Source organism: Brassica napus, chromosome A8 (genome assembly GCF_020379485.1).
Source record: "Brassica napus cultivar Da-Ae chromosome A8, Da-Ae, whole genome shotgun sequence".
Classification (NCBI taxonomy): domain Eukaryota; kingdom Viridiplantae; phylum Streptophyta; class Magnoliopsida; order Brassicales; family Brassicaceae; genus Brassica; species Brassica napus.
Genome location: NC_063441.1, coordinates 16016209 through 16043684, shown reverse-complemented (window position 1 = coordinate 16043684; position 27476 = coordinate 16016209). Strand labels below are relative to the sequence as shown.

The following is a 27476-nucleotide window of genomic DNA, read 5'->3' as shown; positions in this document are numbered from 1 at the left end:
GACTGAGGCCCAACTATCATTTATCGGTTTTTGTAATCTATTTATAGAAAAATCGTCTCCGCAGAGTCGGTTTTAATGGGCCGTAATGACGGAGGCCCAATTATCATTTATCAGTTTCTGTAATCTATTTATAGAAAAAACGGCGCGTTGGATTTGGAGGTCTGTTCGGATTAAGTGGGGCGTGTATAACCCAATTTTTTCCCTCTTTTAACTTTGGATGAAACATGAAAGCCATGTGTCTATGGTTATTAAGAGTTCAAGATTCGGTTTAGTTGGTTTAGATTTCTTGTTCATATTCCGGTTTTCTGTACCGATGTAACGAATTTTTATGCTCGGCTTGTTTTAATTTTCACACATGAAAAAGTCAGAATAACAGTAGTTTTCTCAAAAGAACCATTAAGCTCGGCTTGTTTTAATTTTCTTTTGTTGGTGAACTTGGTTCACATTCTTAACATTACAATTAAGTAGGGTTAATTTTTTTTTTTTTGGTGTAGGGGGGGGGGGATAAAAATTAATTACAATAAGCAGGCTAATTCGCTAAGATATATGATGAATAATGTGTTAATATAACCAGTCTTTATCTTTCTTTACTTTTATTTTTTAACCAGTCTCAATCTTATATGTAATGTAGCAATTGACAAGTTTAATCAAATATATTTCAGCTACTAGTTTAACTTTCATCTAAAGATTTATTGCATGAGAACACTGAAATAAAAATGGTCGTGAACAAACCAATGTAGGATTTATCTATGAGTAAAACAAAACGATGACGACATTAGTAACCTCACTTAACTACATTGGTGAAAGCTGAACAGTATGCTAGAAATACCAAACAATAAAGGTTCTAACAATTAATTAACTAACCGCAAGTGGCTCAAAGCTAGAAAATAAGAAAAGAATCCATATGCTGTAACAATTTATAAATATAAACTATGCAATTAGGTTGAAACTTTAAGATATCTATAATTCATCTTAGTATAGGAAATGCCTAACTCCTTAAATATCCCCAAGGGAAACTAATTTTTAATATTGAATTGAACTAACTAGTTTATTTCACTTGTCCACAGTTCTTAAAATTTCTTGAAAATACAGATACCGTCTTTGCAAATTACAATTTTTTTTCTTAGCTTGTTTTCAAACTATATTTAGCATGAAATTTGATATAAATATCCATTTAGATTATATAGAGAATGAGTTGACGAGATGTGTTGATAAAATTAAATTTTTGATCTACCCTATTTTCTCTACTAAAGCAGAGTAATAAATATCCTGGTTAATAAGTTCATGATGGATGTTTACATGTTTTCATTGTAACATATCTTTCGACATATCAGATTCTCTACAGTTCTTGAAAACTTATAGATAAAACTCAAATGGCCAAGAAACCGTATCACCTCCGTCATCAGCCGCGTAAATCTTCATCGACGACTACGCAGGCTTTCACAGTTATCATTCTTCTACTCTTCTTCATCATGATTCTTCTTGGTCTCGGTATCCTTTCACTACCTAACACCAGCAGGAACTCTTCAAGGCCGGTTGATTTGACCACAATTATACGGGATAGCGAGGAGAGGTTAGGGTTTCTTTCGCTTATTTGGCAAGTTATCTTCGTTTCCTGGTTGAGTAATAGATTTGAATTTATCAAGCAGGGAGAGCTATGGAAATGAAGATGGTAATGGTGACCGTTGGGTCGAAGTTATCTCGTGGGAGCCTAGAGCTTTCCTTTATCATAATTTCATGGTAATTATATGTTTGCTACAATTGTGATTTAGATTTGTTAGGCCCTGTTCGTTTGCACACCCGGATGATCCATCTGGGTGAAGATGCAAATTGATTGGGTGAAGATGCAAATTGATGTTCGTTTTGTGCATTATAATGCTACATCCATATAGATCACCCAGCTGAATTTTTAAAAACTCATCTCAAATACTCACCCAAATGAAGGTGAGTCTTGATGGTGCATCTGGATGCAGATGCATCTAGTTCAGTCCAAAATGATAAGTGACAAAAATGATTTTTTAAAATAAAAATATTATTTTCAAACTGTAAATTTTATTTTTTTGCATATACATTTTTCCGCTATAACTAAAAAATGCATTTTCTCGCAAAAACTAAAAAATACACTTTCCCGCCAAAACCGCAAGATGCGTTTTTCCACAAAAAAAAACATAAAACACACATTTTCATAAAAACACATTTTTCGGCTAAACCAGTAAAACCGCACTTTTCGACCAAAACCGAAAAAAATGCATTTTCCCGCCAAAACAAAAAAAAACGCAAATTCCCGCCAAAACTCCAAAAAGCATTTTTCGGCCAAAACCGCAAAAAGCATTTTCTCGCCAAAACCGGAAAACACAATTTTCCCGCCAAAACCGAAAAATTGTATTTTCCCGCCAAAACCGGAAAACAGAATTTTCCAGCCAAAACCGGAAAACAGAATATTCCCGCCGAAACCGAAAAACAGAATATTCCCGCCAAAACCAGAAAAACGCATTTTTCCGCCAAAACTGAAAAATACAATTTTACCACTAAAACCAGAAAATGAAATTTTCCCGCCAAAAACAGAAAACGTATTTTCCCGCCAAAATTGGAAAATACATTTTCCCACTAAAACCGGAAAAACACATTTTCCCGCAAAAACAGGAAAACACATTTTTCCGCAAAAACAGGAAAACACATTTTCCCGCCAAAACCGGAAAACACATTTTCCCGCCAAAACCGGAAAAATGTATTTTCCCGCCAAAACCGGAAAACGCATTTTTCCGCCAAAACCGAAAAAATGTATTTTCCCGCCAAAACCGCAAAAATGCTTTTCCCGCCAAAATTGCGAAAAAAACTTTTCCCGCCAAAATCGTGAAAAAAGAAATTTCCCGTCAAAAACCCTTTTCCCGCTAAAACTTCAAAACACATTTTTTCCGTCCAAACCGCAAAAACGTATTTTTCCGCCAAACCAATAAAACATATTTTTCCTCCAAAACCATAAAAATGCACTTTTTCGCGAAAAACACATATTTCCTCAAAAACCGCAAAAATATTTTCGGCCAAAACCGTAAAAATGCTATTTTTCCGCCGAAACGTAAAAAATTATATTTTATTCATTTTATTAACAAGTCCACTTGGATAGAGATGGAAGTTACAAAATGAAAAGCAAACGAACATAGTTGCATTCAGATGACTCATCTGGATACATGGACGAAATGAAGAAACGAACAACACCCAGATGAAACATCTGGATAAGACATCTAGATGGACCATCTGGATGCATCTTCCAGATGTACAAACGAACAGGGCCTTATATGATTTATAAAGAACTTAACTTCATCATGCTTATTCATATAGTTAAATATGTTTCTTGTCATACAAGAGAAGAAATCTGAACTTGGTTTAATTTTCCATGTGTTTAGAACTTTGCTTCATCATATGCTTATTCAAGATGTTTCTTGTCACACAAGCGATGGAATATTAACTTACTAGTTTAAAAATTTCCCTTGTGTTTAGATCTCTTACTCTTCCAATCAAAAGTCATAGGGAACACATGTTTGACACTATCTAAATACATTTAAAAGTGTTTGTAATTTTGATCTTGGGCTCTGTGTGTTCTTTAAAATTTTGCAAGACAAATGAAGAATGTGAGCACTTGATTAGCCTCGCGAAACCTAGCATGAAAAAGTCAAAGGTGGTTGATGTGAAAACTGGAGGAAGCAAAGACAGCAGGTTCTGTTACTCATTGATATATTTTTCTCCTTCAAGTTTAATTCTAAATCTTACAAATCGAATAATGTGCAGAGTAAGAACAAGCTCAGGAACTTTTCTTAAAAGAGGACAAGACGAAATAGTGGAAGAGATTGAGAACAGAATCTCAGATTTCACCTTCATTCCTGTAGGTACGTAGCCTCTGTCCTTTTAGTTCTCCAAAACTTGGTACCGGTTTAGATTGTCAGACCGAACAAAAAGAAGTTGGTCGTCTTAGTCTAAATTTTGGTGGAGACACTCTTCTTGTTGAGTTAATGTGTGATGTAACTGTAGAAAATGGAGAAGGGCTACAAGTTCTACATTACGAAGTTGGGCAGAAATATGAGCCTCATCATGATTATTTCTCAGACGAGTACAATGTCAAAAGAGGAGGGAACCGAATAGCTACTGTACTCATGTATCTGTATGTTAACTATAAAGTTTCACAATCTTTCTCATGATCATCAATGCGTTAGATGTAATAATCTTTCTTTGATTGTACTACTATCTTAGCTCGGATGTTGAAGAAGGCGGTGAGACGGTTTTCCCTGCAGCCAAAGGAAACATAAGTGATGTCCCGTGGTGGAACGAGCTCTCACAATGTGGTAGAGAAGGACTCTCTGTTTTACCAAAGAAAAGAGATGCTTTACTCTTCTGGAGCGCGAGGCCTGATGCGTCGCTAGACCCTTCAAGCTTGCATGGTAAGAAACAGAGATAGATTGCCTTTCTTTGAACCAAATATCTCAAAAGGTTGTCTGGTTGATTTCAGGTGGTTGTCCCGTGATCAAAGGAAACAAGTGGTCATCAACTAAATGGTTTCACTTTAACGAGTACACGGCTTGAATAAAATGAAGATGGCTTTTTAAGAGGTTAAAGCTCTCTTTTTTTTTCTTTTTTCTTGAAACACAAGGTCAAAGCGCTCTTAATCTCACTTTAGTATTGATTACTTTGTATTGTCTCTGATTGTTTTAATGTATCTGTCGTCTTTTGCAGGTTTACATGACCAAATCTAACTAACAACATGAACTAGTATGTGTATCATTTTCAATTTCATACTGATACGTCTCTTAAAAGCTCTCAAACTCTGCAGCAGCTAAACTTATGTAGCTGATGTTACCTTATCAACTATAGTAAAAAAAAACCTCAATCTTATTGTTCGATAGACAATAAATAAATAATACCGATCCATTTTCTCCTGGTAAAACAAAAGAGTGCTCATATTTTATTTCAAATTTAGAAAACGATTGTGACAGTGAAAGTGACAATGGTTCCAAGTGACTGTAGCATGAAGCAAAGTTCACATTGACATGAAGCCCCTCGTGGCTTACCAGATTTATTACTGTTTGATCAGATTCCTGATTACGTATTGCAATATACCTCCGTGATTGAAGTAAGCCAACTCCACCTGCCATTTCAAATCCATCTTACTTAACATCCGCCGTCTCTTTTAAAGCTAGAGGAATCAAGATGAGTTTTCTTATTCTTTTTACCTCTGTGTCGAATCGGAGTGTACATGTGAAAGATTTGCCATTGTTTGTGACGACCGTTACATCTTGTCCTGGTTTGATCTCACTGACATTGCTTGGGAGCTCAATGGTGTAAAGCTCCTCGCCTGTTAAGCCTAGAGTCTCGGCATCTTCTCCTGTCTTGAAGCACAATGGTATGATTCCCATTCCCACCAGATTGCTTCGGTGGATTCTCTCAAAACTCTTTGAGATCACAGCTTTCACTCCCTGTTGTTGTAATACATTTTAAAACCATGTAAAAAATTGAGTTTGTTAAAGACGGAAAAAAGCATATAAGCCAGGAACGTACCAGAAGCATTGGACCCTTAGCAGCCCAATCACGAGAACTTCCACTTCCATACTCAGCACCAGCCAAAATGATTGTGTCACGTCCCTCGTTCTTGTATTTCTGGTACAACACACAAAAGAAAATACAATCTGATAAGGACAATGCTATTCTGTTTCCAAAGCTTTTCATGATTAAAGAGCTAGAAGTTGATGTTATACCATGGCAGCATCGAAGACAGAAAGCTTCTCTCCACTGGGAATGTGAACTGTTTTGGGACCAACTTCTCCTTTCAAGTGTTTGTTGACAATACGGATATTGGCGAAAGTGCCTCTCGCCATAATCTCATCGTTACCACGGCGACTTCCGTAAGAGTTGAAGTCTCTTCTATCCACCCCTCGTTCCATCAAGTATTTTGCCGCGGGACTGTCCTTGTGGATGCTTCCAGCTGGTGAGATGTGATCAGTGGTGATACTGTCTCCGAAATTGAGCAAACAGTACGCGTCTTTCACACCATGAGGACCTGGTGGAGACATGGTCATGCCCTTGAAATAAGGTGGCTCGTGAATGTAAGTTGATTTCGGATCCCATTCGTAGAGTGTGCCTGACGCGACAGATAGCTCATTCCACATGGAGTTCCCTTTGGTGATTGCTTCATATGTAGCTTTGAACATGTCAGGAAGGACACTGGCTTGCACAACCTATAAAAAAAACGAAACAGAGAATTTGACATCCCTTCTAACTATTAAAATCTCTTATTGTTTATGTATTGCACGAGCAGCCCGCAATATATTTACCTCGGCAACTTCTTTGTTAGAGGGCCATATGTCCCTGAAAAATATCTGCTTGCCGTCTTTCCCAGTTCCAATGGGCTCCGTCTCAAAATCAATGTCAACCTGCAAGAACATTCATGGAATTTATTCAGTGCTTCATAACATTATCAAGAATACTTAATTGTTGTGTAAGGGTTTAGAGTAAGCATTAACATACAGTGCCAGCCAGTGCATAGGCTACAACAAGCGGAGGGGAAGCTAGATAGTTCGCTCTTGTTAATGGATGAACACGTCCCTCAAAGTTTCTGTTCCCGGACAACACAGCGGATGCCACCAAGTCTTGTACATAGATCAGAAATATTTTTAGTTCCACCTACGAAAATTCAAGTGAATAAGCATTTAGTCATTACTCGAGGACTTACCATTATCAACTATTGCTGAAGCCACAGCTTCATGGATATCCCCCGAGTTTCCGATGCATGTGGTGCACCCATAACCAACTATACTGAATCCAAGCTGATTCAAGTATTTCTGCAAGCCACTGCAAGTCTCAAAACTCAGGACCACATGATACCAGGAGGAAATATAACAAAACATTCAGTGGTGTATTGCAGTACCTCTTTGCCAAGTACTTTGTTACAACTCCAGAGCCAGGAGCAAGACTAGTTTTAATCCATGGCTTAACCTAACAATGGAGAAATTTCAAACACTTGTATAACTTCCATTAGATATCATAACATGTTCACACAAAAGAGATGGCTAGAAAGGACAGTAGTCGAACCTCCAGTCCTAGTTCGCAAGCCTTTTTTGCAACCAAGGCAGCGCCAAGCATAACACTAGGGTTTGAGGTATTTGTGCAACTGGTGATTGCTGCTATAACAACATCTCCATGTCTAAGCTGTGCTGGGGTTCCGTTAAAGTTGAACTCTACAGCCTTGCTCTGCGCTTCTTTTGGTACAGCAAACCCCTGAGAATATCATTGAGAAGTAGGATCACTAACCACAATTTTTGTATACTGGGACTAAGTTGTGTTGCAGGACACAGTTGTCTATTGCACAAATTTAATGACTCAAACACCTCGACATAGTACTATTGTTAGAAAACCACTGTAACAGTTTTGCTAGATTGGCTATAATTTCCTACTAAACCCTCGGGGTTGCAAGCATTCACATTAAGAATTTCTTGTGAACAAGAAAGAATAATTCTAACCTTGAATCCTACTCTATTATCCAAGCAAGAATGCCAGTCCGCTTTCATTTCTTTCAAAGGAACGCGATCATGTGGCCTGTTGCATAGAGAATAAATGTTATAATTAGAATAGATCCTAGAAAACTTACGTAGAACAATTTTGCTATTAGTACCTCTTGGGACCAGAAATACAAGGTTCCACATCCTCGAGATTCAATTCCAGATTTGCGGAGTATACGGTCTTACTCTCCGGCTGAGAGAAAGAAGTCCCCAAGTGGAGAATATGTTATGCTCTATGATAGATGAAAATAGACAAAAGAAATGAGGTAACAGAGTCCAGGGTTTACCTCACTGTAGTCTACAAACATCTTGTTTGCTCGTAAATACGCCTCTATCATAGATACCTGAAATTCAATTCACAAATTACTACCCTGATGGAAACGCAATCACAAAAAAAAAGTAGATGACGCGTGTAAACCCTTACAGTTTCATCGCTCCTGCCTGTCAACTTGAGATACTGCAAAGTCACATGATCGACGGGGAAGAATCCCATGGTTGCACCGTACTCGGGAGACATATTAGCAATTGTAGCACGATCAGCTAAAGACAATTCTCTCATCCCTTCCCCTGTGTAGCAAAAAGCAATGGATGCATATGTGAGTTAGCCCAGCTCAGTCAGGTACTGTGTATGTAAAAGAAAATGGCAAATATGGATATCAAGTTTTTCATGAATGTACCATAGAATTCAACAAACTTTCCAACTACTCCATGTTTCCTCAGCATCTGAGTCACTGTTAAGACCAAATCAGTAGCCGTCATTCCATCTCTTAGTTTACCCGTTAACTTGAAACCCACAACACCAGGCAGGACCATGCTCATTGGCTGCATAGAAAGAGATATATCCATGTTACAGTTTATAATAGAAGAAATATCAGTAAAGTGTTCAAATCTCAACTGCAAAAGACTTCAGACAGTTCGTTCTGAGTACTTGACAGAAAGAGCATACAATTTACCTGACCAAGCATGGTAGCTTCCGCTTCTATACCACCAACTCCCCACCCAGCAACACCGAGTCCATCAATCATAGTGGTGTGAGAGTCTGTTCCAACAACACTGTCTGGGTAAAGAAGTCCATTTGTGTTGAAAACAACTCTGGCGAGGTACTCTAGGTTGACCTGAAAATCGCAAAATTATAGAACTGTGAGGCATTTATCTTGAATAAACATCAAAAAGACTCCCAACGTTCCAAACAAATAACACTTAATTTCAGAACTCTTATTACTTACTTGATGAACAATTCCAGATCCAGGAGGAACGACAAGCATGTTGTCAAAGGCATTGGAACCCCACTTAAGAAAAGCAAATCTTTCGTTGTTACGCTGGAACTCAAGCTCCATGTTGGCCTGCACTGCGTTCTCTGATCTCGCCACGTCCACTTGAACCGAGTGGTCAATGACAAGATCTACAGGGACCTGCATGTATAAAACAAACCTTGTGGCACACCACACGAACACATGGTATCAACCAATCTCAGTAAGCAGCGGGAGGAAACTAACCAGGGGATTGATCTTATTAGAATCCCCACCGAGATTATTCATAGCATCTCTCATGCAAGCAAGATCAACAACTGCAGGGACACCAGTAAAGTCCTGAAAACAAACAGAAAAAAATGACTTTAAAATCAATCTATTTCCGGAAATCACAAACTTTTATCTCATAAAAAAATGCAGCTCTGAGATTTATGGGGTTTGAAACCATTACAAAATAAATGTATATAATCAATATATAGCATTTCTTAATATATGCTAATACAAGCAAATCACAGGTTTCAACAAACTTATTATCTCAACAAGAACGTGTATAGCACTATTTCCGCAATTCACAGGGTTCAACAAGTAATCGATATCCCGAAGTCAAGTTGATTATGTTTGGCCTCTTATAACGATCAAACAATTCTCAATCATGTGCCTTATCTTAGCCTGCCTATACCTGAAGAAGCACACGAGCAGGTTTAAACGGAATCTCAACTTGTTTGGGAGAAGTATTCTCCCAATCAAGAATCTTCTCAACATCTTTGCTCTTAACTTGAAACTCATCACAGTTACGTATCGCTGATTCGAGAAGTATCCTAATCGAATAAGGGAGCTTATCTGCATCATCCACAACAAAATGAATCTCTGACTATTTTTGTTCCTAGCTAACGATCATCAGATGGAAGCGAACACTCACCGATCCTCGGATCGTTCAGAGCTGGCAAGCTGTAGTAGTTTCCGAATTCGCCACCGTCGGGCTTCTCTAGCGTCTTCAGTATGCTGCGGAAAGGATTCTCGGAAGCTGAAAACGCATCGGATCGAGACAAACAAATCAAATAAAATAACAAAGCCAAATAATGAATCGTTTTGGATCATAGACAGAACTGGAGAGAGCAGGTAGGTACCCATGGATGAAGAAGCAAATCAGAGATCTGAGTTTGCGGAGTTGGCGATGCGATGAATCGGAAGACGACGATAAAGATTTTTATATGTAGGAATAAAAAAAAATATCTGAAAATATGCGTGTGGGGGCTCTTCTCTTCAGAAGTGATGGCTGCTTTGATTTTTTTTTCCTGAATATTCACTGTTTTTTTTTTTTTTGCATCAAATGAATAATAATTTAATTAATTATTTTACTTTTTTTACTGAATATTCGGAGCTCCTGATCCTTCCACCTTGCACATGTGCCATGAGTCCATGACCCAAAAAAAAAAAAAAAGTTCATCATGCATCGAATAACTTTTCCTTTTTTAAGTTTGGAATAACTTGGATAGAGTTTCATGCAACTTCTTGGTCAATAATTTTCACATATCGCACTAACGTATATTAGTTGTCTTCGTCAGTTCTTCTTTGATCTACAGTAGAATCTCTATAAATTAATATTCGATAAATTAATAAACTTTACAAACTAATAAATTTTGCCGGTTCTAATTTAGGTCGATTCAAAATTTGATACAAATCAATAAAATAATAAGATAAGATTTTTTAGAAAATTATATGTTAATATATGGTCTCATTATAATTATAAATTAATAATTTATATGTATACATATTTTATATAAGTAAGAACCTATTATATTGTTTGTTTTATATTCACAATGGAATTATCTTTATATTTCCTTAAAACTTAATATATTTTTGATGAGATTTAGTAATATTATATATAAACTATATATTATATTCATCAAATAATATAACAAAAATAATATAAATGTCAAATTTCAAAAAATAACAACTAATATCTATACACTAAAATCAAATATTTTTCTTACCTTAAAATAAATATATATATTAGTCGTCTAGACCCTAAACATAATATCTACACTAAATTAATTAACTAAACACTTCATAAAACCAAATTAAACTTAAAAAGTGTTTACTATACACATCAATCAACACATATAGGTAAAAAATTAATTTTTCAAAAAAACATTTAATCTTTCCAAAATCAAACTCTAAAAATACATACAATACTATAACATATGTTACCAAATCCTAAATCCAAGAATATCATGATTAATTACTTTCACTCATCTATGTTGAAAACTATTCAATTTTATTATATCTTAATTTATATCACTTACAACTGTTCACCATTAACCTCAGTTTCTTAATTGAAGTTCTTAGGTTCGGATAAGAAACGGTTCTTAACTTTTCTTAAATTTTAACTAAAGAAAAATAAGGGTTGTCTCTTAAATAAGAGATATAAGGGCATGATTATTGGGGGTCCCTGCTCTGGGTCCTTAATACACATATATTTGTATTTAAGGAACTTTCGGTTTGAGTTTCTGTAAAATCCTTAGCCTGCAATTATATACACATATATAATATATATACATACAAATATATGTGTATTAAGAACCCAAGAGCAAGAACCTCTAATAATCATGCCCTAAAAGCCGTTTCTTAACCGAAAAGTGTAAAAAAAAGTCAAATTATAAATTAAGAACATCGGTTAAGAGACCGGAGTTAATCATGCACTAATGGTATCATCAGTTAACCTTATCTATAAAAAAGATTAACTACTCCAAAAAAAATAGTGGGATCATGGATGTTTTGGAATTGAGATTAGAGATTTTTTATTTTATTTGTATAGAAAAATAGGAACTATGTAAGGGATACAAAACTTTAACTTTTGCCTTTAGTTTTTGTGCTATTAAATATGCGATTTATCGAAATTTGATTGGTGAAGCGACTTGTACTATAGTATATAAGAGATTATATACATTTTTATTAATTAGTTAAAACTACAGGGACCAGATGATAAATAATAAACAAACATAATTAAGGAAAATAGAATCTGTGAGATAAGATTCCTTCCTTGTTCTTCTTCGATCGCAATTCTTCCTTCTTCTTCGATCACAATCCTTTGTCGATCGAAACCAAACCCTAAATCCCCAAATCCTCTCCTCATTGAATCTGAAGAAAAACCGAAGCTCTGTGTTGCTTAAAAATTGAAGCTTTGATAGGAAAAAAATTCGCGATGCATCGCAGTTTTTCGCCAGCCGCGACGCCGCCGCCGCTCTCTTCCTCCTCCTCCTCCTCTCCTCCCCCATCCTCCGGCGACTTACCCGAGATCCCCGATGCCTGGTACGGAAACATCCAGTACCTCCTCAACATCTCCATGATCGGCCTCCTATGCTGCGTCTCCATCTTCCTCTTCCTCAAGCTCCGCAGCGACCACCGCCGCATGCCCGGTCCCTCCGCTCTCCTCTCCAAGCTCCTCGCCGTCTGGTCCGCCACGTGCCGCGAGATCGCTCGCCACTGCGGCGCCGACGCCGCTCAGTTCCTCTTGATCGAAGGCGGGAGCTTCGTGCTTCTCTTCTCCATCGCCCTTTTGGCTCTCTCCGTTATGTTGCCTTTGAATCTCTACGCGGGGACTGCTGTGTTGAGCGACGAGCTTTCGAAGACGATGATCACGCATATCAAGAAAGGCTCGGCCTTGCTCTGGCTGCACTTTGTTTTTGTGGTTGTTGTTGTGGTGATTTCGCATTTTGGGATCTCGGCGATTGAAGCTAGGTTGAAGTTTACTAGGTTTAGAGATGGGAATGGGAATGTGAGTGACCCCAATGCGGATTCTACTGCTGTGTTTACTGTAATGGTGCAGGGCTTGCCTAAGAATCTAGGGTCTGATAGAGTTGAGTTTGAGGAGTGTTTTCGGCAGAAGTATCCTGGGAAGGTTTATAAGATTATTGTTCCTATGGATCTGTGTGCGTTGGATGATCTGGCAACGGAGTTGGTTCGTGTTAGGGATGAGATCACTTGGTTGGTTGCGAAGATGGACTCTAGGTTGTTGCCGGATGAGTTTGAGAATAGTGGAGATGAAGGAGTATTGTCTTATGTGTTTGCTTTGTGGGCTAAGGTGAAGGTTTTGTGGTCTGGGGTTACAGAGAGGTTTGGTTTTACAGATGATGAGAAGCTGAGGAAGCTGCAAGAGCTGAGAGCTGATTTGGAATCTCAGTTAGCGTTTTATAAAGAAGGGCGTGCACAAGGCGCTGGTGTTGCGTTTGTGGTGTTTAAAGATGTTTACACAGCTAACAAGGCTGTTCAGGATTTCAGAAACGAGAGGTCAAGGCGGACTGGGAAGTTCTTCTCTGTCACAGAGCTAAGACTACAGAGAAACCAGTGGAAAGTTGAGAGAGCTCCCTTGGCGACTGATATTTACTGGAATCATCTGGGGTTGACTAAGATCGCTCTTATCGTGAGAAGAGTGATTGTTAACACTATTCTTCTGTTGATTCTTGTGTTTTTCAGCTCTCCATTGGCGTTGATTAGTGCATTGGTGAGTGCCGGGAGAATCTTTAATGCTGAAGCGTTGGATAGTGCTCAGTCTTGGCTCACTTGGGTGCAAACTTCTGGCTGGATCGGTTCTCTGATTTTTCAGTTCATGCCCAACGTGTTCATATTCGTTAGCATGTACATTATCATCCCTTCTGCTCTCTCCTACCTTTCCAAGTTCGAGCGGCACCTAACTGTCTCAGGGGAACAAAGAGCAGCTCTCTTGAAGATGGTTTGCTTCTTCCTCGTGAACCTCATCGTGCTAAAGGCTCTCGTCGAGTCGTCGCTTGAAAGCGCGTTCTTGAAAATGAGCCGCTGCTACTTAGACGGCGAGGATTGCAAGAGGATTGAAGAATACGTGAGCCCTTCCTTCTTATCAAGGTCATGCGTTTCCGCTCTAGCGTTCCTCATCACAAGCACGTTCTTGGGAATCTCCTTTGATCTACTCGCTCCAATCCCTTGGATCAAGAAAAAAATCCAGAAGTTCAGGAAGAACGATATGCTTCAGCTAGTCCCCGAGCAAAACGAAGAGTACCCTTTGGAAAATCAAAGCAACCTTGAGACGCCGCTTCTCCCTGAAAACATGTTCGAGTCTCCAAGATTCGGCGACGTTGAACCTATGAGCCAAGACCTTGCTGAGTACCCAATCAGCCGAACCTCACCAATCCCAAAGCAAAAGTTCGACTTTGCACAATACTATGCCTTCAACCTCACCATCTTTGCCTTGACAATGATATACTCTTCATTCGCTCCACTCGTGGTCCCTGTAGGCGCGGTTTACTTTGGTTACAGATACATTGTCGACAAATACAACTTCCTATACGTGTACAGAGTCCGCGGCTTCCCTGCAGGGAACGAAGGGAAGCTGATGGACACGGTTTTGTGCATCATGCGGTTCTGCATCGACCTGTACATCGTCTCCATGCTGTTTTTCTTCTCTGTCAAAGGAGATTCCACGAAGCTTCAAGCGATTTTCACGCTTGGGTTGCTTGTGATGTACAAGCTTTTGCCTTCGGATACAGAACGGTATCACCCGGCTCTTCTCAGGAATATTCAGACCGTCGATAGCATCGTCGACGGGCCAGTTGATTACGAAGCTTATTCTCAACCCAACTTTGATTGGGACACTTACAACAGATGATGTTTCTGTAACCTTATGACTTATTAGTTTTGGTCTTTGACCACCATATCGAGTTTTGGAATCTGTTTCTCGAAGTTACGGATTCTTCTCTTTGTAAGTTTGTATATCCCTTTTTGTGTATAATCCATCTTTTGAGAGAATTATGTTTGTTGCAGTCACTATCTCTTGCAATTTATAAACGGGATTTTTTTTTTCTGTTTAAATGTGATTAAGACTCTTAAGAGGTCAGAAGAAACAAAAATTAGCAATTGCCTCTACATGGTGTCTTTCTTATGGAGATGTTATGCACTTAACAACCGAATATAAGAATCCAGAGTGTCACATTCGGTTTAGTAGCAGTTAGTATCTCTTCACTTTACATCTTGTGAGCTCAGTTTATTTTCTTGACTGTAAGTTTCCTCTCTTATGTTTACTAAATCACTTTGAACAGTCGTTGTGTTCTGACTTATTAATTCCGTGAATGTCTCTAACGCAGGCTATGATATGGAAGAGACAGAGACAACTCTTGCCGGAGAAAACATAACAGAGGCCACGGTGCTCCGGGCTCAATAATAGTTCCTCGGAGCCACACAAAACAAACAAACAAGATCATCTCCAAAGAGTAGCTTAGCTCTTCCTCTAACCAATGATGTAAAACAGTAGAGCCACGGTCTTTTCAGATATGTTCTAATACTACTAAGACTTAGCAAAAAAAAAACTACTCCTACGGTACTACTACTACGGTATCATAACGAGACTATAGAGAACGGTTCTGTCTGTTCAGGATATGTATGCTCTTCCACTCATATCACTATCAAGTTAACTCTAGTTCTGGCAAATTATAACCTTTTTATGTATATATATATATATATATGATATACTGTTGACAAAAAAATATATATATGATATACATAATTTTTTTTGTTTTTCATCTGATATATGCCCACTTATGAACCTCGTTTCTTGTATAGAATGGGCCAATATTAATTATGTGTTGGTTTCTTGATATTCTCTATACAACCTTGGAATGTACGAAAAGATAATGAATTGGTTATATATTATATACACATATATGTTCACATTATTGGAGAAATATATTTTGAAGAAAAAAAATCGTATTCTAAATGGGGTAGTATATGAAAGATTCGTAGATATGTCGATGATGTAAACATTGTTACACCAGTATGAGTCCATGACCATGTCTACGAGACTAGTTTAGTAGATAAGTTGTAAGAAATAATACAGATTAAAGGCGAAAGTTCACATTATAAAAATGTTAGGTGTGTATAATGATTTAATAAATATATCTAATTTGCTGTAACATTGACAATTACCAGACCAATATAAATGATTTAATAGTCAACTTAATTATATTTGAAACAATACAAAGTCTGTCCTTACCAAATATCTTAAACTAATGAATAATTAAGATCTTTGTAAGAATTAAAGTTGTCTAATAATAACCATGGTCTATGGATATAATCATTGCCAGTAATATGTAGATTATAATTTTAAAATATATAAACGGTAGACACAACAAATCTATCCTGAAGGTAACAAAGCTAAAAACTTTGAAAAATGTTATGGTTAATAAAATTTTATCGAAATGTTTGAACATTATGATTAAGAATCAAATCTTCTAAAAATATTTATATAGAAAATCTATTTAATGAAAATTACAACCACATGATTTCCAGCCAATTCTAAATATATAAATGGTTGATTTATACAACAAATCTATCACGAAGGTAATAAAGTTAAGGACTTTGAAAAAAAGTGATGGTTAAGGATTTTTTTCTATGAAACATTAGAACATTATGATTTAGAAATAAATCTCTGAAATATTTTATACTATTTTTTTATAGAAAAACATACAAAATTATTAACACATGATTTTCAGTTTATGTAAAAAAAAAGTTCAAAATTCAGTGGACATAAATTTTTTTTAACTGTTTGACCTATTTTAAGAATGTAAAAAAAATCAAACCAATACATTAGCGACACGTATAATGTTTACTCACAAAATGCAAACGTCAACAATCCTCCAATAAGCATCACATCCAATAAGAATCAGAGAAAGTAAAAAATGTGTGTTTTTTCTTGTGCTACTCTAAAGGGTAATCTCGTAACTTCTCACTCCCACGTTACTCGGTTAGTAAGAAGAAAAAAAAAAACAAAAGGAACGGAGAAAGAGAGAGAGAGAGAGAGGAGACGAAGACTGCTGCTTCCTCCAGCTTCCATCGTCGTCTTCTCCTTAAGGGAATAGCTTTCATTTCGCATTACTCAAACCCTAACCCTAATCTTCTCACCTCTAACTCGTTTTGATTAGACTCAGCTCATCGACTGTTTAACAAACCCTAATTTTTTGACCCCCCCCTGATCATGGCCTCCGCCGCTACCAATAACTCCACCTCTTCTCCTTCTCTGTCTCCTCGTCACGTGAGCGATTATCCTCGTCACGTGAGCGAGTCTACTCGTCACGTGAGCAGCCCTACTGCTGCACAATCACGCCGTCAGGTTTCTTCTCCCTGGACTCAAATCGTCCGCGGCGAATCAGAGCCGCCGCCGACGATCGCCGCTGCCGCTACTTCTAAGCCCCCGATCGAGCCGATTGCTTCCGCTGCTCCGCCTGCTGCTCTTTTGACGGTGGAGGCGGCGGCTGGGGAAGATAAATCGGAGGGAAATGCCGGGAAGAAACCAGCTTGGAGTCGGCCGTCTAATGGGGCTTCTGAGATCGGACCTGTCATGGGAGCTTCGTCGTGGCCTGCTCTTTCCGAGGCTACCAAAGCTCCTTCGAACAAGCCTTCCTCTGATTCGAGTATCGCCGATGTGCCCTCGTCCGTTTCTCAGGTTTGGTTGATTCTTATGGCCTTATTGGGTACTTGTGTTTGTTTGGTTATTGAAAAAAAACTTCATTTTGGTGTATAAAAATGATGGCTTGGTGGTGTGTGGTCTTTTAGCAACCTTTGTAGCTTTCAGTATCTGCATGTTATTTGTCTTAATGAGTTCATGTTTGATTGTGAATGCATAAGATGTTTGTTTCTGTTCAAAGATAGCTCCTTTTTTTCGTTTGAGCTTGTAATGTGGAAAACGAAATGCTTAGCTTTTATGTTCGCCTTCACTTATGCATGACGACATGCTTTATCTTGAGCTAAGAATGAAAATGATTCTCTATGTCTTTGATCTAGGGAGCTGCAAGTGCTTCTGTTCCTGCACCAAAGCAAGTCGGTCGTGCGAACAACCCTAATCCAACACTAAACAACTCGCGCCAGAGATCATTTAAACGGAATGGCGCCTCTGGATCCACTGCTAATGGTACTGCTTCTCAGCCATCAGCGCAGGGTTCACTTGTTGAAGGCACTTCGCACAACCCTTCTCCTCGAGGCCAAAACCAGAAGAATGGCTTTGCATCACAACCTCATGGTGGTGCTGACAACCAACGAGACTCGCACAGGAACCAAAACGGTAATCATCATCACCAGAATCATGGTGGCAGGCGCAATCAGGAGCACGGGAATCAGAATTGGAATTTCCACAGAAGCTTTAATGGGAGAGATGGAAATGCACAGTCACCAAGAGGTGCTCCAGCGTTTGTAAGATATGCACCACCGCCACCACCACCACCACCTGTGCAGGCAATTCCTCCTCAGTTTATGGCAGCTCAGTCTTTTGGTAGTCCTGTACCATACCCTCCTGGTGAGACACACATTGAAAGATCACTTCTTTTGAATTTCATTTAATATTTTTTCTAACGCGGCTTCTTCATTTCAGAATTGGCACCACCGTTTTATCCAGGCATGCCTTTCGTCGCTCCTCTCTCACCTGGTCCAGTCTTCTACCATGTCCAAGATCCTCCTTTAAACATAAAACTACAGAATCAAATACATTATTATTTTAGGTAGTAACTTCATATTGAATTTCTCGAATTTCTCACTGCTCATTTCTCTTCTGGGAAGGAGTAATTCAGATTAAAATTTTTCTTTTTGTTACAGTGAAGAGAATTTGATTAAAGACACATATCTCCGTGACCAAATGGATGATCAAGGTTTTGCGCCGCTACATGTGATTGCTGGTTTCAGAAAGGTAAATTACTTTATGGATGTGCTGTCTTGCCTATTGGTCTCATTCACTTTTCCCTGATTATGATATCTAAACAGTGTATCTTATTTCATTTCAAAGTTTATTACTTTCGGGTCACTAGAACTCATTTTGCTTGTCTCAAACTGAGGACTAGGGTGAACTTGTATTCAATCTCGTAAATTTTTAGATACATCTAGTGACTGTTTATATAAAGCTTGGCCATGCATGTACATACTTTCAGCAAATGGGATCTGTTGTTAAGACGAGTGATATATATTACCAGTAGATGAATTTATTCATATGTTAAGAAATTCGGTTATGAATATTTCTTTTGCTCCTGTGTGATGTGTTATATAATGTTAAAACTTGATCCTAGCTACTATACATTTTGTTGCTTAGTACCATATCCAGATTATTTGTATTACTCTCTGCGACTTTTAGCTATATGTGCTGCTTCTTTCTTCTCCTTCAGGTTGCAGAACTTACAGATAGCATCCAGGAAATAGTGGAGGCTCTACAAGGTTCACCTTTTGTTGAAGTACAGGTATTTTCTTGTCTATGTGACCTTTAGTGTTATCTGTTTTGAAGCTGAATGTATAAATGTATTGTTATATGTTCCTCCAAAGGCATATATGGCATTGACATTTGCTTTCCTTCTTGTGTGCTTTGAAAACTTATGCCTTTATTTAATTGCACGTTTTATTTTCTTTGTTAGGGTGACAGAATAAGGAAGCGCCACAATTGGCAACTTTGGTTGATTCCAAGCCCTCAATCTGTTGATGCAGTAGCAAGCCGAGTTGGAAATTTATCGATTGGTCAGAGCTCAGCAGAGCCAATTGGTGGTTCAGGTAGTCAGCTGCAACCTCCGGAAGCAGAAAACGAAGCTGTTGCAGATGGTCAGCCACAGTCTTCTGGTGCTAATCCAGTTAGCAACAGGAATGGCTCGGGTGGTGCAAACCGTTGAACCATCACCATATTTGGAGCTGTTGGTTAGTGTTGGAGATGAAGTATATTATATTGTCCTGCCCAAAAATCAGGAAAAAAACAATAATTGAAGAGGACTCCAAAAAAAAGGTAAAGGTAAGGCATAAATCCAAAAAGAGAAAAGAGACTCATATAAAAAAAACAGAGAAAGGATCAAACATTTGTGATTCTTCTAGCTAGCGGAAACTTTTGCATGTTTTATGTTTTTTGGTTTTGGTTTTTTTGGATGTTGCTAATAACTTTCTTTAAGTTTATGCTACTTTGTTACTTACAATGGGCATTGACGCTTGCTTGTAACCATTGTTATGTTATGGGATTATCGATTGTTGTTTGCAGTACTCTTATGTTTTTCTTTTTCTTTCTAGACATTGATTGTTGATGGGGAGATTAGTTATGAGAAAAGTCTAAGCAAAGTGGAACTGGATTTTCAGAAGACTCGTGAATCTCTTATTCCTGTGTAAATAAAATGTGTTAGAAAAAGGAGAGCAAGTGTGTCTTTAATTAGTCTTATCTCTAAATGTGTAAGGAAAACAACAAACTATAGAACAAAAGCATGTATCAATCGGTGCTTTGATGTGAATATGATTGAACAAACACGTGCTTCACGCTCTGCTGACGTTATACTTTTGTGTAGGGCATGTTTTTTAAAATAAACTTTATTACATTGTTGCAGCGAATTAAGTTTTACGTCCCTACTAATAACTAGAGACATCTATCCTTCGTAATAAGTGAGAAATGACTTTCCTCTGAAATGATCTACTTATCATTCAAAGCCATGCAGGCTCTACCTAACATAGTCATCACAATTGGTAACTAAGCAAACACCAACTTGCATATATCAAAATATGCTTTATGTTCACCTAAATGTGGAAAAAAATAAACTGAAACAACCCAATAATAGGTTCAATGTCACAATCTCCATATTCATAGACTATAAACTCTAGTTCACAAAACATACAAAACATATAGAAAGTTGTCCAAAATTTCTTACCATTTGGAGATGTCAAAGTACACATTCCAACCATCTCCTCTTATCCAACGGTTAGCGTTCTTTTAGGTCTTTCAACTCCAATTTTTGCTTATTGCTACTTTTAATAGTAAATTATTACGACTACTGTGTGCACGTTTGGTCTATGGACAACCTAAGGGCATGTGATTATTGTACGGACCAGCGACACTATAGAATCCAACGGTCATTCTTATTGTTCGTTGAATTATCATTTGAACATAAATGAAAATCAATAAATACGAATTATCACTTGTCCTGGCTGATTTCGAGTCTATCAACCTTTTTCTCTGCAAGCGAATTTACTTTTGTAAAACCCTTTTACTTCTCTTTTTATCTTATTTATTTTTGTATACAACGAAATTACTTTTATAATTATAATTTTGAACCAACTCGAAAGAAACAAGGAATTTTAATTATCTATAGAACTATATATTATATCAAACATCTGTAGATCTCATCTCAACATGTCAAAATGATGATTAAAAAAAATAGATATCAGTTAATATTATGTTGATCTTATTTAATATGATCTTATTCCAAACGTTATTGGTAATAACCACAATGATATTATTATAATCCATAACATATATTGTAATCAATATTTCATTCGTGAACTAAAAGTACTGATTTTTATTAGTGAAATGAAATCTTTCGTTTTTATATTAGTCTTTTAAAAATCTTTTTTCGGCTTACATTAGTTGCACTTCCTTTTTTGAGCAACTGGCAAGCATGTTATCCGTTTATATTCATCGTTTTAAACGATATTTTAAGACTTTGACCAAAAAAAAACGATATTTTAAGACAGATAAAGAAATCTGATAGACTTTGTGACTGAGCAATATAATGCTGACACCTGTCCAATCCCATGAGACATGACTTGTCACGCTTTCTCCCTCTCATACAACTCACAAGCTCTGCATAGCTCAGATATATATGGGTCCGATATATATACCCAACTTGGAGCTTCCATTTTATTAAAATGTTTTATAATCTGTTGGCTCTAATATATAATTCCGTTTGTTCAAAAAATACATTTCCCGATTGACATAGATTTCAAATGTGTGCAACAATTTTTCTTTTTTTATAAACGGTCAAAGCAAGTGTTGGTAAACTAAAAGAACAACCACGGTCAGTGCATACAAACCAAAAAGTATCATCAAATATTGAAATTTTAATTAAAAGTCTGTACCATATACAAACCAAACGTATTTAAATAAGTTTAATTATTATCGATTTCAACAGTTGTCTGAACCTTTGTTTTGGCCTAATATCTCTATGGACAAGCTTATTCATCCTTTGTGTGCTATGCCCAAATTAGATTATGAAATGAAGGTTCTCGAGTAAGAAAAAAGTTCAGAACAATACAAAAGATCGCCGGGTTTCTCAGTTTTCGGCCACAAAACAGTAATTAAAATCGCAATTGTATGGAAATGAATTAGTTTATCTTGTTAAATAGAATCTCAAGAGGAAAAATATATATAATTGTATTACTATCAACTTGCAGTAAAGAAAGAAAGAATTTTTTTGCTAGATATGCACTTGGAGACTAAACATAGATACAAGCGGACACATAATTTCGAATACCTAGATAGAGCATAATAGAAAGCCAATGTTCTCATGGTTTTAACTTTTAAAATATGTAAGTTTTTATAATATGCAATTGTGATTAGAAGAAGAAGAATAAAGCAAGAAAGAAATAAGTAAACACTTGAAAGTTGAACGTGATTCAAAAGGACGTGATCTTTAAAAAAGTGAGATTAAACAAAAGTTTTAATTATTTGCCTGTTTTTTTCAAGCATCTCTTCCCCACCCACTCTTTACATTAAGGATCATGACAATAGTTTACTAACTTCACTATGAAATTATCAACATTTTTATCTTTATAAAAAATCTTCAAAATTACATCAAAACTTTAGTTATATGGTTATGTAATTTTTCTTCCTCGTTTAACATTTTTTTTTGTTTGAATAGTTCCCATCTCGCTGTCTCTTCTTCTAGACCCCAACCATCATTCCAGAAATGACTGGTGAAAGTCAAGAAGCTCTCTAGTCTCTTTCTCTCTCTCCAAGACAATTAACACCAAAGCCTAAAGTTGTGTTTATTAGTTCTCTTTTCCTATGTTTTCATCAGCAAAGCATCAAAGAAACCACAGAGTCTCTGCTCCAAACAAGAACAAGATTCTCAACAAAGTTCCTTCCATTTCATCCTCATCATCTCCTTCACACTCTCAAGTCACCATGGAAGAAGTTTGGAAAGACATAAACCTTGCTTCCATTCACCACCTTAACCACCACAGCCAACATCCACAACACAACCATGAGCCAAGGTTCAGGAGCCATAACCAAAACCCTAACTCCATCTTCCAAGATTTTCTCAACAGACCTTTAAACCAGGAACCAACCATACCCACAAGCCTCAGTGGCGATACCACCACCGTCACTGCTCTCTTCAGCAGCTCTCCTTTGGCACCTCCTGCAACTGTTCTGAGCTTGAATTCCAGTGCCTGCTTCGAGTTTCTTGATAACCAAGATCCTCTTGTTACCCCTAACTCCAATCTGCATAGCCACAATCACCTCACAAACGTTTGTGCATTGGACACCCCTTTTGAGGCTCTGGTTACATCCACTTCTTTTGGTAAGAAAAGAGGCCAAGAGTCTAATGAAGGTTCAGGGAATAGAAGACATAAGCGTATGATCAAGAACAGAGAATCTGCGGCTCGTTCCAGAGCTAGGAAACAGGAATGTGCCTCTCCTCTCCTCCTCAGCTAACCTTCTACTTGAAAAAGAGATATGACTTTGTCCTCACAATGAAATGATCTAAAAAAGTTTTTTTTTGGGTTTTGATTCTCATTTGCAGGCTTATACAAACGAGTTAGAGCTTAAACTTGCTCACCTGAAAGCAGAAAATGCAAGACTCAAGAGACAACAAGATCAGGTAAACAAGCAGAGAGAATTTTCCTGTATGAAGCACTCATAATAATAGTTCAATTCCTTATAGTTAAAAGTAAATAGACATCCTCTGCATTACTTGAAGTACTTTTGTCTTACACTCGTTTTGGTCCAATAACATTTCGACTGGTAATATTCTGATACTTAAGTTCTTTGTGTGTGTGTGTGTGTAGTTAAAAATGGTGGCAGCAAATCAGCAACCCAAAAAGAACACACTTCAAAGGTCGTCCACAGCTCCATTTTGAGAAATCTACATGTCCTTTATTTCTCTTTTGGGGATTTGAGAGTCTTTCATGAAGAAGTGAAAAAATGGAAAAAGTTTATTAGCTATAAGTAACTAAGGTATTTTTGTAAACCTAAGATATTGCAGGGGAAAGAACTTGGTAAAAAAAACAGAAAGAGGAAAGGATCTTTGTCTTTCTATTTCCTAAGGCACAGGAACACCTGTCTTGGGCCTCTTTCCTCTTGTTCTGTCATTTTCTTATGCACTAACTTGTATTTTTGTAGTAATGCTACTTCCTCTTCTAATGTTAGTTTGAATTTTTTACATATTATGTTTTACTGTTTAACCAATTTGGTTCTCAAAAGAAGCAAAAGGTTCAAGTGACCAATAGACAAAACAGTGTTCCACTTAGATGATGACTATTCTAAAGAAAAGTGAGAAGGGGACCGACCTACCACTGAACATTTATGTTTCTCCCTGCCTCCATTATCACAGAAAGGTCCATTCCTTTGGCTGGCTACCATATAAGCCAACAACTTGCATTATGAAATTGGAACCTCCAAGCCAATGGGAATTAAAGTCAGCCCAATTTTTGGTTGGTCAAGAGAGAACATGATAGGGTTAGTTATGTTCTGCTCACCCCCACGTGTTACTTATTCTTTTTTCTATACTAGTCATCATCAAACACTAGGTGTGTTCGTATGGATTTGGTTTATCAAGAGATTAGTTTTATCCCTCTTTTGCTACACTAGTCATCATCAAAACATTGTGTTTGTCCAATAAGATTATTCTTGATCCACTTTTGGTTGTTGATGTTTTGCTGTGTGTTCTTTCAAGCAACCAAAGGTGGACATAAAGAGCTAATATAGTGTGGCATTAAGATAGAGAATAAACATTATCAAAAGTAGGACTGTGACTAGAATCTATCCCTCACAGTATACTTAGAGCCTCTCGAATAGGCATCCAATACTTTTGAATCATGGTTTTTAGTTTCATTCCAGTCAATTAGAATCCTAGACTCAAATAGGCATCCAATACATTTGAAAGGATATGAGACCAAGCAAGTAATAAGTTTCTTGGCCTCCACGAAAGCTATTGCAGATCCAAGCTTTCTTTTAATCAGACACATCACAACTCAGACAAGATAATAGTCAGACAGAGTATCTTACCGTGGGAAAGGTGTTGCTGGTGTAAGTAATGAGCAAGCACGTTTTACCGACAGCTCCATCACCAACGGTAACACACTTTATGAACCTTGAAGCGCTCATTGCCTCCACAAGCTTTTCTCTACTCTTCTCCACCAATACCAACAACCTCACATCTACGCCTGAGGAACCAAGAGAACCCCCACAATATGACTTAGAATCACCTACCACTACATTCAGCTGACCATCTCCGCCACAACCAAAACCTTAGAAATGAAAAATGTGGAAACCCTAAAAGGAAATCAGACGTGACCAAGAAGAAAGAAAATGAATGTTGTTGTTAACGCACATGAGGACGAGGAACTGGATCGAGAGAAACACTTCGAGAGAGTAAGTAGAAAAAGTGATGTCCGCAAATAATTAAGCGTTCTCTAATGGAATCATCTCTACCATCAACCTCCCCCGATTGTTTTACTTCATTTCTCTTTTTACATTCTTTTTTATTTTTTGTAACACTTTTTACATTCTTCTGTTCTGTTTTTTTCTAAACTATAACGTTTCTATGTTGAAAAATACTAATTCGTTAAATTGAAAATCCAAAATTTAACGTAACAAAAAAAAAAAAAAAAAATTAACGTAACCCTTTATTTGTCCAATAAAAGATTCCAGCACACAATTTCTCTCTTAATCCAACAAATACAAGATAGATTATTATGAACGAATCTACTTTTCAAACATGTATCTACAAAACGTAAAAGTCAACTAAAAAGGAATTAAACGAATTACAAATCAACTAATTCTGAAATCAACATAACACCGTAAAGACCACCAACATGTCTAAACAAATTACGAAGTAACTCATATGTAATAACTATACTATATAACTAATCAATCTAAAACAAATTGATCCTTAGCACTTTAGGACCACACACAAGCTTAGCCGTTCTAAAAATACTCATCTCGGACTAATTAACTCTTTCTTCTGATCATCTTTGGTTGATGATCTTGTTCTTAATTTCTCTTAGATGAATCGAATGATGCTGTTATTAAAATCAGATCCGCACGGCTTTCACCAAAGGCGTTGAACCGCCCTAAACGCGACAACCAAAACACCAATCGAAAACACCGTAGTAGAGAGAGTTGGGGACGCGTTTGGAGATGCAGCAGAGTAGCTTACGGCTTCGGTCTCGAGTCCTCCTCCCTTGGTTGCACTCTTCACACTACAAATTTACACAGACAATGCATCTATTTAAAATAACGTTTATATAATGTTCAAAGAAAATAACCTTTATATCTTATATAATTACTTGCGATATAAACAAATTAAAAGAGCCGTGTCGGTGAACCACACATGGGCATAGTTCACCGACGTTTGTAAGTAAAAAAACATTATGCCAGAAATCCAAAAGATCATATATTTTCTATTTTAATCTAATTTGATTTACTAATGTTGATATCATTATATTCCAACTGGTGAAAATGAAAATGTCGTTTTTTCTTATGATTTCACAAATCGACAGAAAAACACGGTCCATTATGAAAACATTAAAAAGCAAGTGCCATCATTTTTATACGGTGATTTGACCTCTTCAATTTTTCAAAACGTTACAAAAAAGGTGAAATTATTCATCTCAAACATAACCAATTTGTACTCAAATATTCTAATTCATGTGTTCCACTTGATGATTGAAGACAATCATAACTTCTTGTAATGAGTAATGAAAAATAAATATTATTACCTTGGGTTAGGAGAAGGACAGAAAGTGATGACGTAATCAGCTCCGCCGCAAGTGAAAGTGCTAGTTCCATCGTCGTAAGCGTAACTATAAGCTCTCGGACACGCGTTTTTGAAGAACAGCGAGTACTCGCTTGGCTTACACGTGTCCGGCGTTCCAAACGCGCCGCTACAGCAATACTCCGGCGTCCCAAACGCCTCACAAGCGCTTTTGCAAGCCACTCCTTCAGTCCCCGTCGTCGCCACTTTCAGCTGAGCAGGACACGGGCCGTTGAGCTCCGCAACGCAGCCAGTGGTGGTGCAGTTCCCGGAGACGCCGCCTTGTGGGACGATCGTCATAGGGATGTTGTACCCGTCGACGAGACTGACGTCGTAGAAATCGAGACCACCGGCTCCGTTTAAGGTGAATTCAGCGAGCGTCGCCGGTGGTGCGGCGCCGGAACCTGAGCATTCCACGGCTGATGAGCCGCAGTCTCCGGTGACACAAGTGAATTTTCCGGTGGTTGCGTCTTGTGTGCAGAGAGTACGGCCCCAAATACGGCCGGACCAAGCGGCGGGGATTGGGATGACGCGTGTTTCAGTCGGGTTTAAAGAGAACCCGGTGGTGGGTAGAGGAGCGGTTCCGGCGCCGGAGAGAAGGCCAGGCCAGACGGTGTAGCTGCACTGGTTAACGACGGTGAAAGTGGTGGAGGAAACGCCATAGATGAAAACAAGAAGTAGAAAAAGAAAGAGAGAGTTTTGAGATTGACCCATTAGAGCAGATAGTCACCAGAATCTAAATATATGAACTTTTTTTTGTTTTTGTGTGTCGCCGGAGATAGAGACTTCCGGTGACTCTGTTTATGCTCTGGTGAGAGATGTTTGAAGAGTGTGAATATATATATGGAAAGAAAAAGAATATAGAAACTAGAGTGAAAAAGAAAATGGAGAGAGATTGG

General features: G+C 37.6%; 6 protein-coding genes across 7 annotated transcripts; 4 read left to right on the top strand and 2 right to left on the bottom strand.

Annotated features, from left to right (window-relative positions):
* The first annotated feature begins 232 nt into the window (after nt 1-232).
* Nucleotides 233-4838, top strand: LOC106361298 (probable prolyl 4-hydroxylase 8). The gene is made up of 7 exons (XM_013801025.3): nt 233-1573; nt 1650-1740; nt 3617-3714; nt 3787-3884; nt 4027-4156; nt 4246-4433; nt 4502-4838. Exons 1-7 carry the CDS (start codon nt 1374-1376, stop codon nt 4573-4575), a joined length of 879 nt encoding a protein of 292 aa, XP_013656479.2. The 5' UTR covers nt 233-1373; the 3' UTR covers nt 4576-4838.
* A 93-nt stretch (nt 4839-4931) lies between these two features.
* On the bottom strand, nt 4932-10105 carry LOC106361295 (aconitate hydratase 1). Its single transcript, XM_013801023.3, has 20 exons — nt 9922-10105; nt 9714-9818; nt 9474-9634; nt 9041-9133; nt 8771-8956; nt 8498-8659; nt 8222-8366; nt 7969-8111; nt 7832-7888; nt 7658-7737; nt 7506-7581; nt 7078-7263; nt 6914-6981; nt 6719-6837; nt 6514-6635; nt 6321-6419; nt 5745-6224; nt 5548-5646; nt 5223-5465; nt 4932-5137 (listed from the first exon to the last, which is right to left on the bottom strand). Exons 1-20 carry the CDS (start codon nt 9923-9925, stop codon nt 5069-5071), a joined length of 2697 nt encoding a protein of 898 aa, XP_013656477.2. The 5' UTR covers nt 9926-10105; the 3' UTR covers nt 4932-5068.
* A 1800-nt stretch (nt 10106-11905) lies between these two features.
* LOC106361297 (CSC1-like protein At4g35870) lies at nt 11906-14593 on the top strand. Its single transcript, XM_013801024.3, has one exon. The coding sequence runs from the start codon at nt 12000-12002 to the stop codon at nt 14433-14435; it is 2436 nt and encodes an 811-aa protein (XP_013656478.2). The 5' UTR covers nt 11906-11999; the 3' UTR covers nt 14436-14593.
* A 1971-nt stretch (nt 14594-16564) lies between these two features.
* On the top strand, nt 16565-19818 carry LOC106361299 (la-related protein 1C). The gene is made up of 6 exons (XM_013801028.3): nt 16565-17264; nt 17603-18110; nt 18186-18312; nt 18407-18497; nt 18967-19038; nt 19210-19818. The coding sequence occupies exons 1-6, from the start codon at nt 16797-16799 to the stop codon at nt 19456-19458; spliced, it is 1515 nt and encodes a 504-aa protein (XP_013656482.2). The 5' UTR covers nt 16565-16796; the 3' UTR covers nt 19459-19818.
* Nucleotides 19819-22059: 2241 nt separating this feature from the next.
* Nucleotides 22060-23984, top strand: LOC111197986 (protein FD-like). Its single transcript, XM_013801029.3, has 3 exons — nt 22060-23225; nt 23344-23421; nt 23609-23984. The coding sequence occupies exons 1-3, from the start codon at nt 22605-22607 to the stop codon at nt 23678-23680; spliced, it is 771 nt and encodes a 256-aa protein (XP_013656483.2). The 5' UTR covers nt 22060-22604; the 3' UTR covers nt 23681-23984.
* A 1444-nt stretch (nt 23985-25428) lies between these two features.
* Nucleotides 25429-27476, bottom strand: LOC125577079 (thaumatin-like protein 1). 2 transcript variants are annotated; one of them, XM_048737782.1, is made up of 2 exons: nt 26543-27475; nt 25429-26023 (listed from the first exon to the last, which is right to left on the bottom strand). In XM_048737782.1, the coding sequence occupies exons 1-2, from the start codon at nt 27289-27291 to the stop codon at nt 25873-25875; spliced, it is 900 nt and encodes a 299-aa protein (XP_048593739.1). In that variant the 5' UTR covers nt 27292-27475; the 3' UTR covers nt 25429-25872. The 2 variants fall into 2 exon arrangements, with proteins under 2 accessions (XP_048593739.1, XP_048593740.1); XM_048737783.1 differs by having other exon boundaries at nt 25830-26048; nt 26543-27476.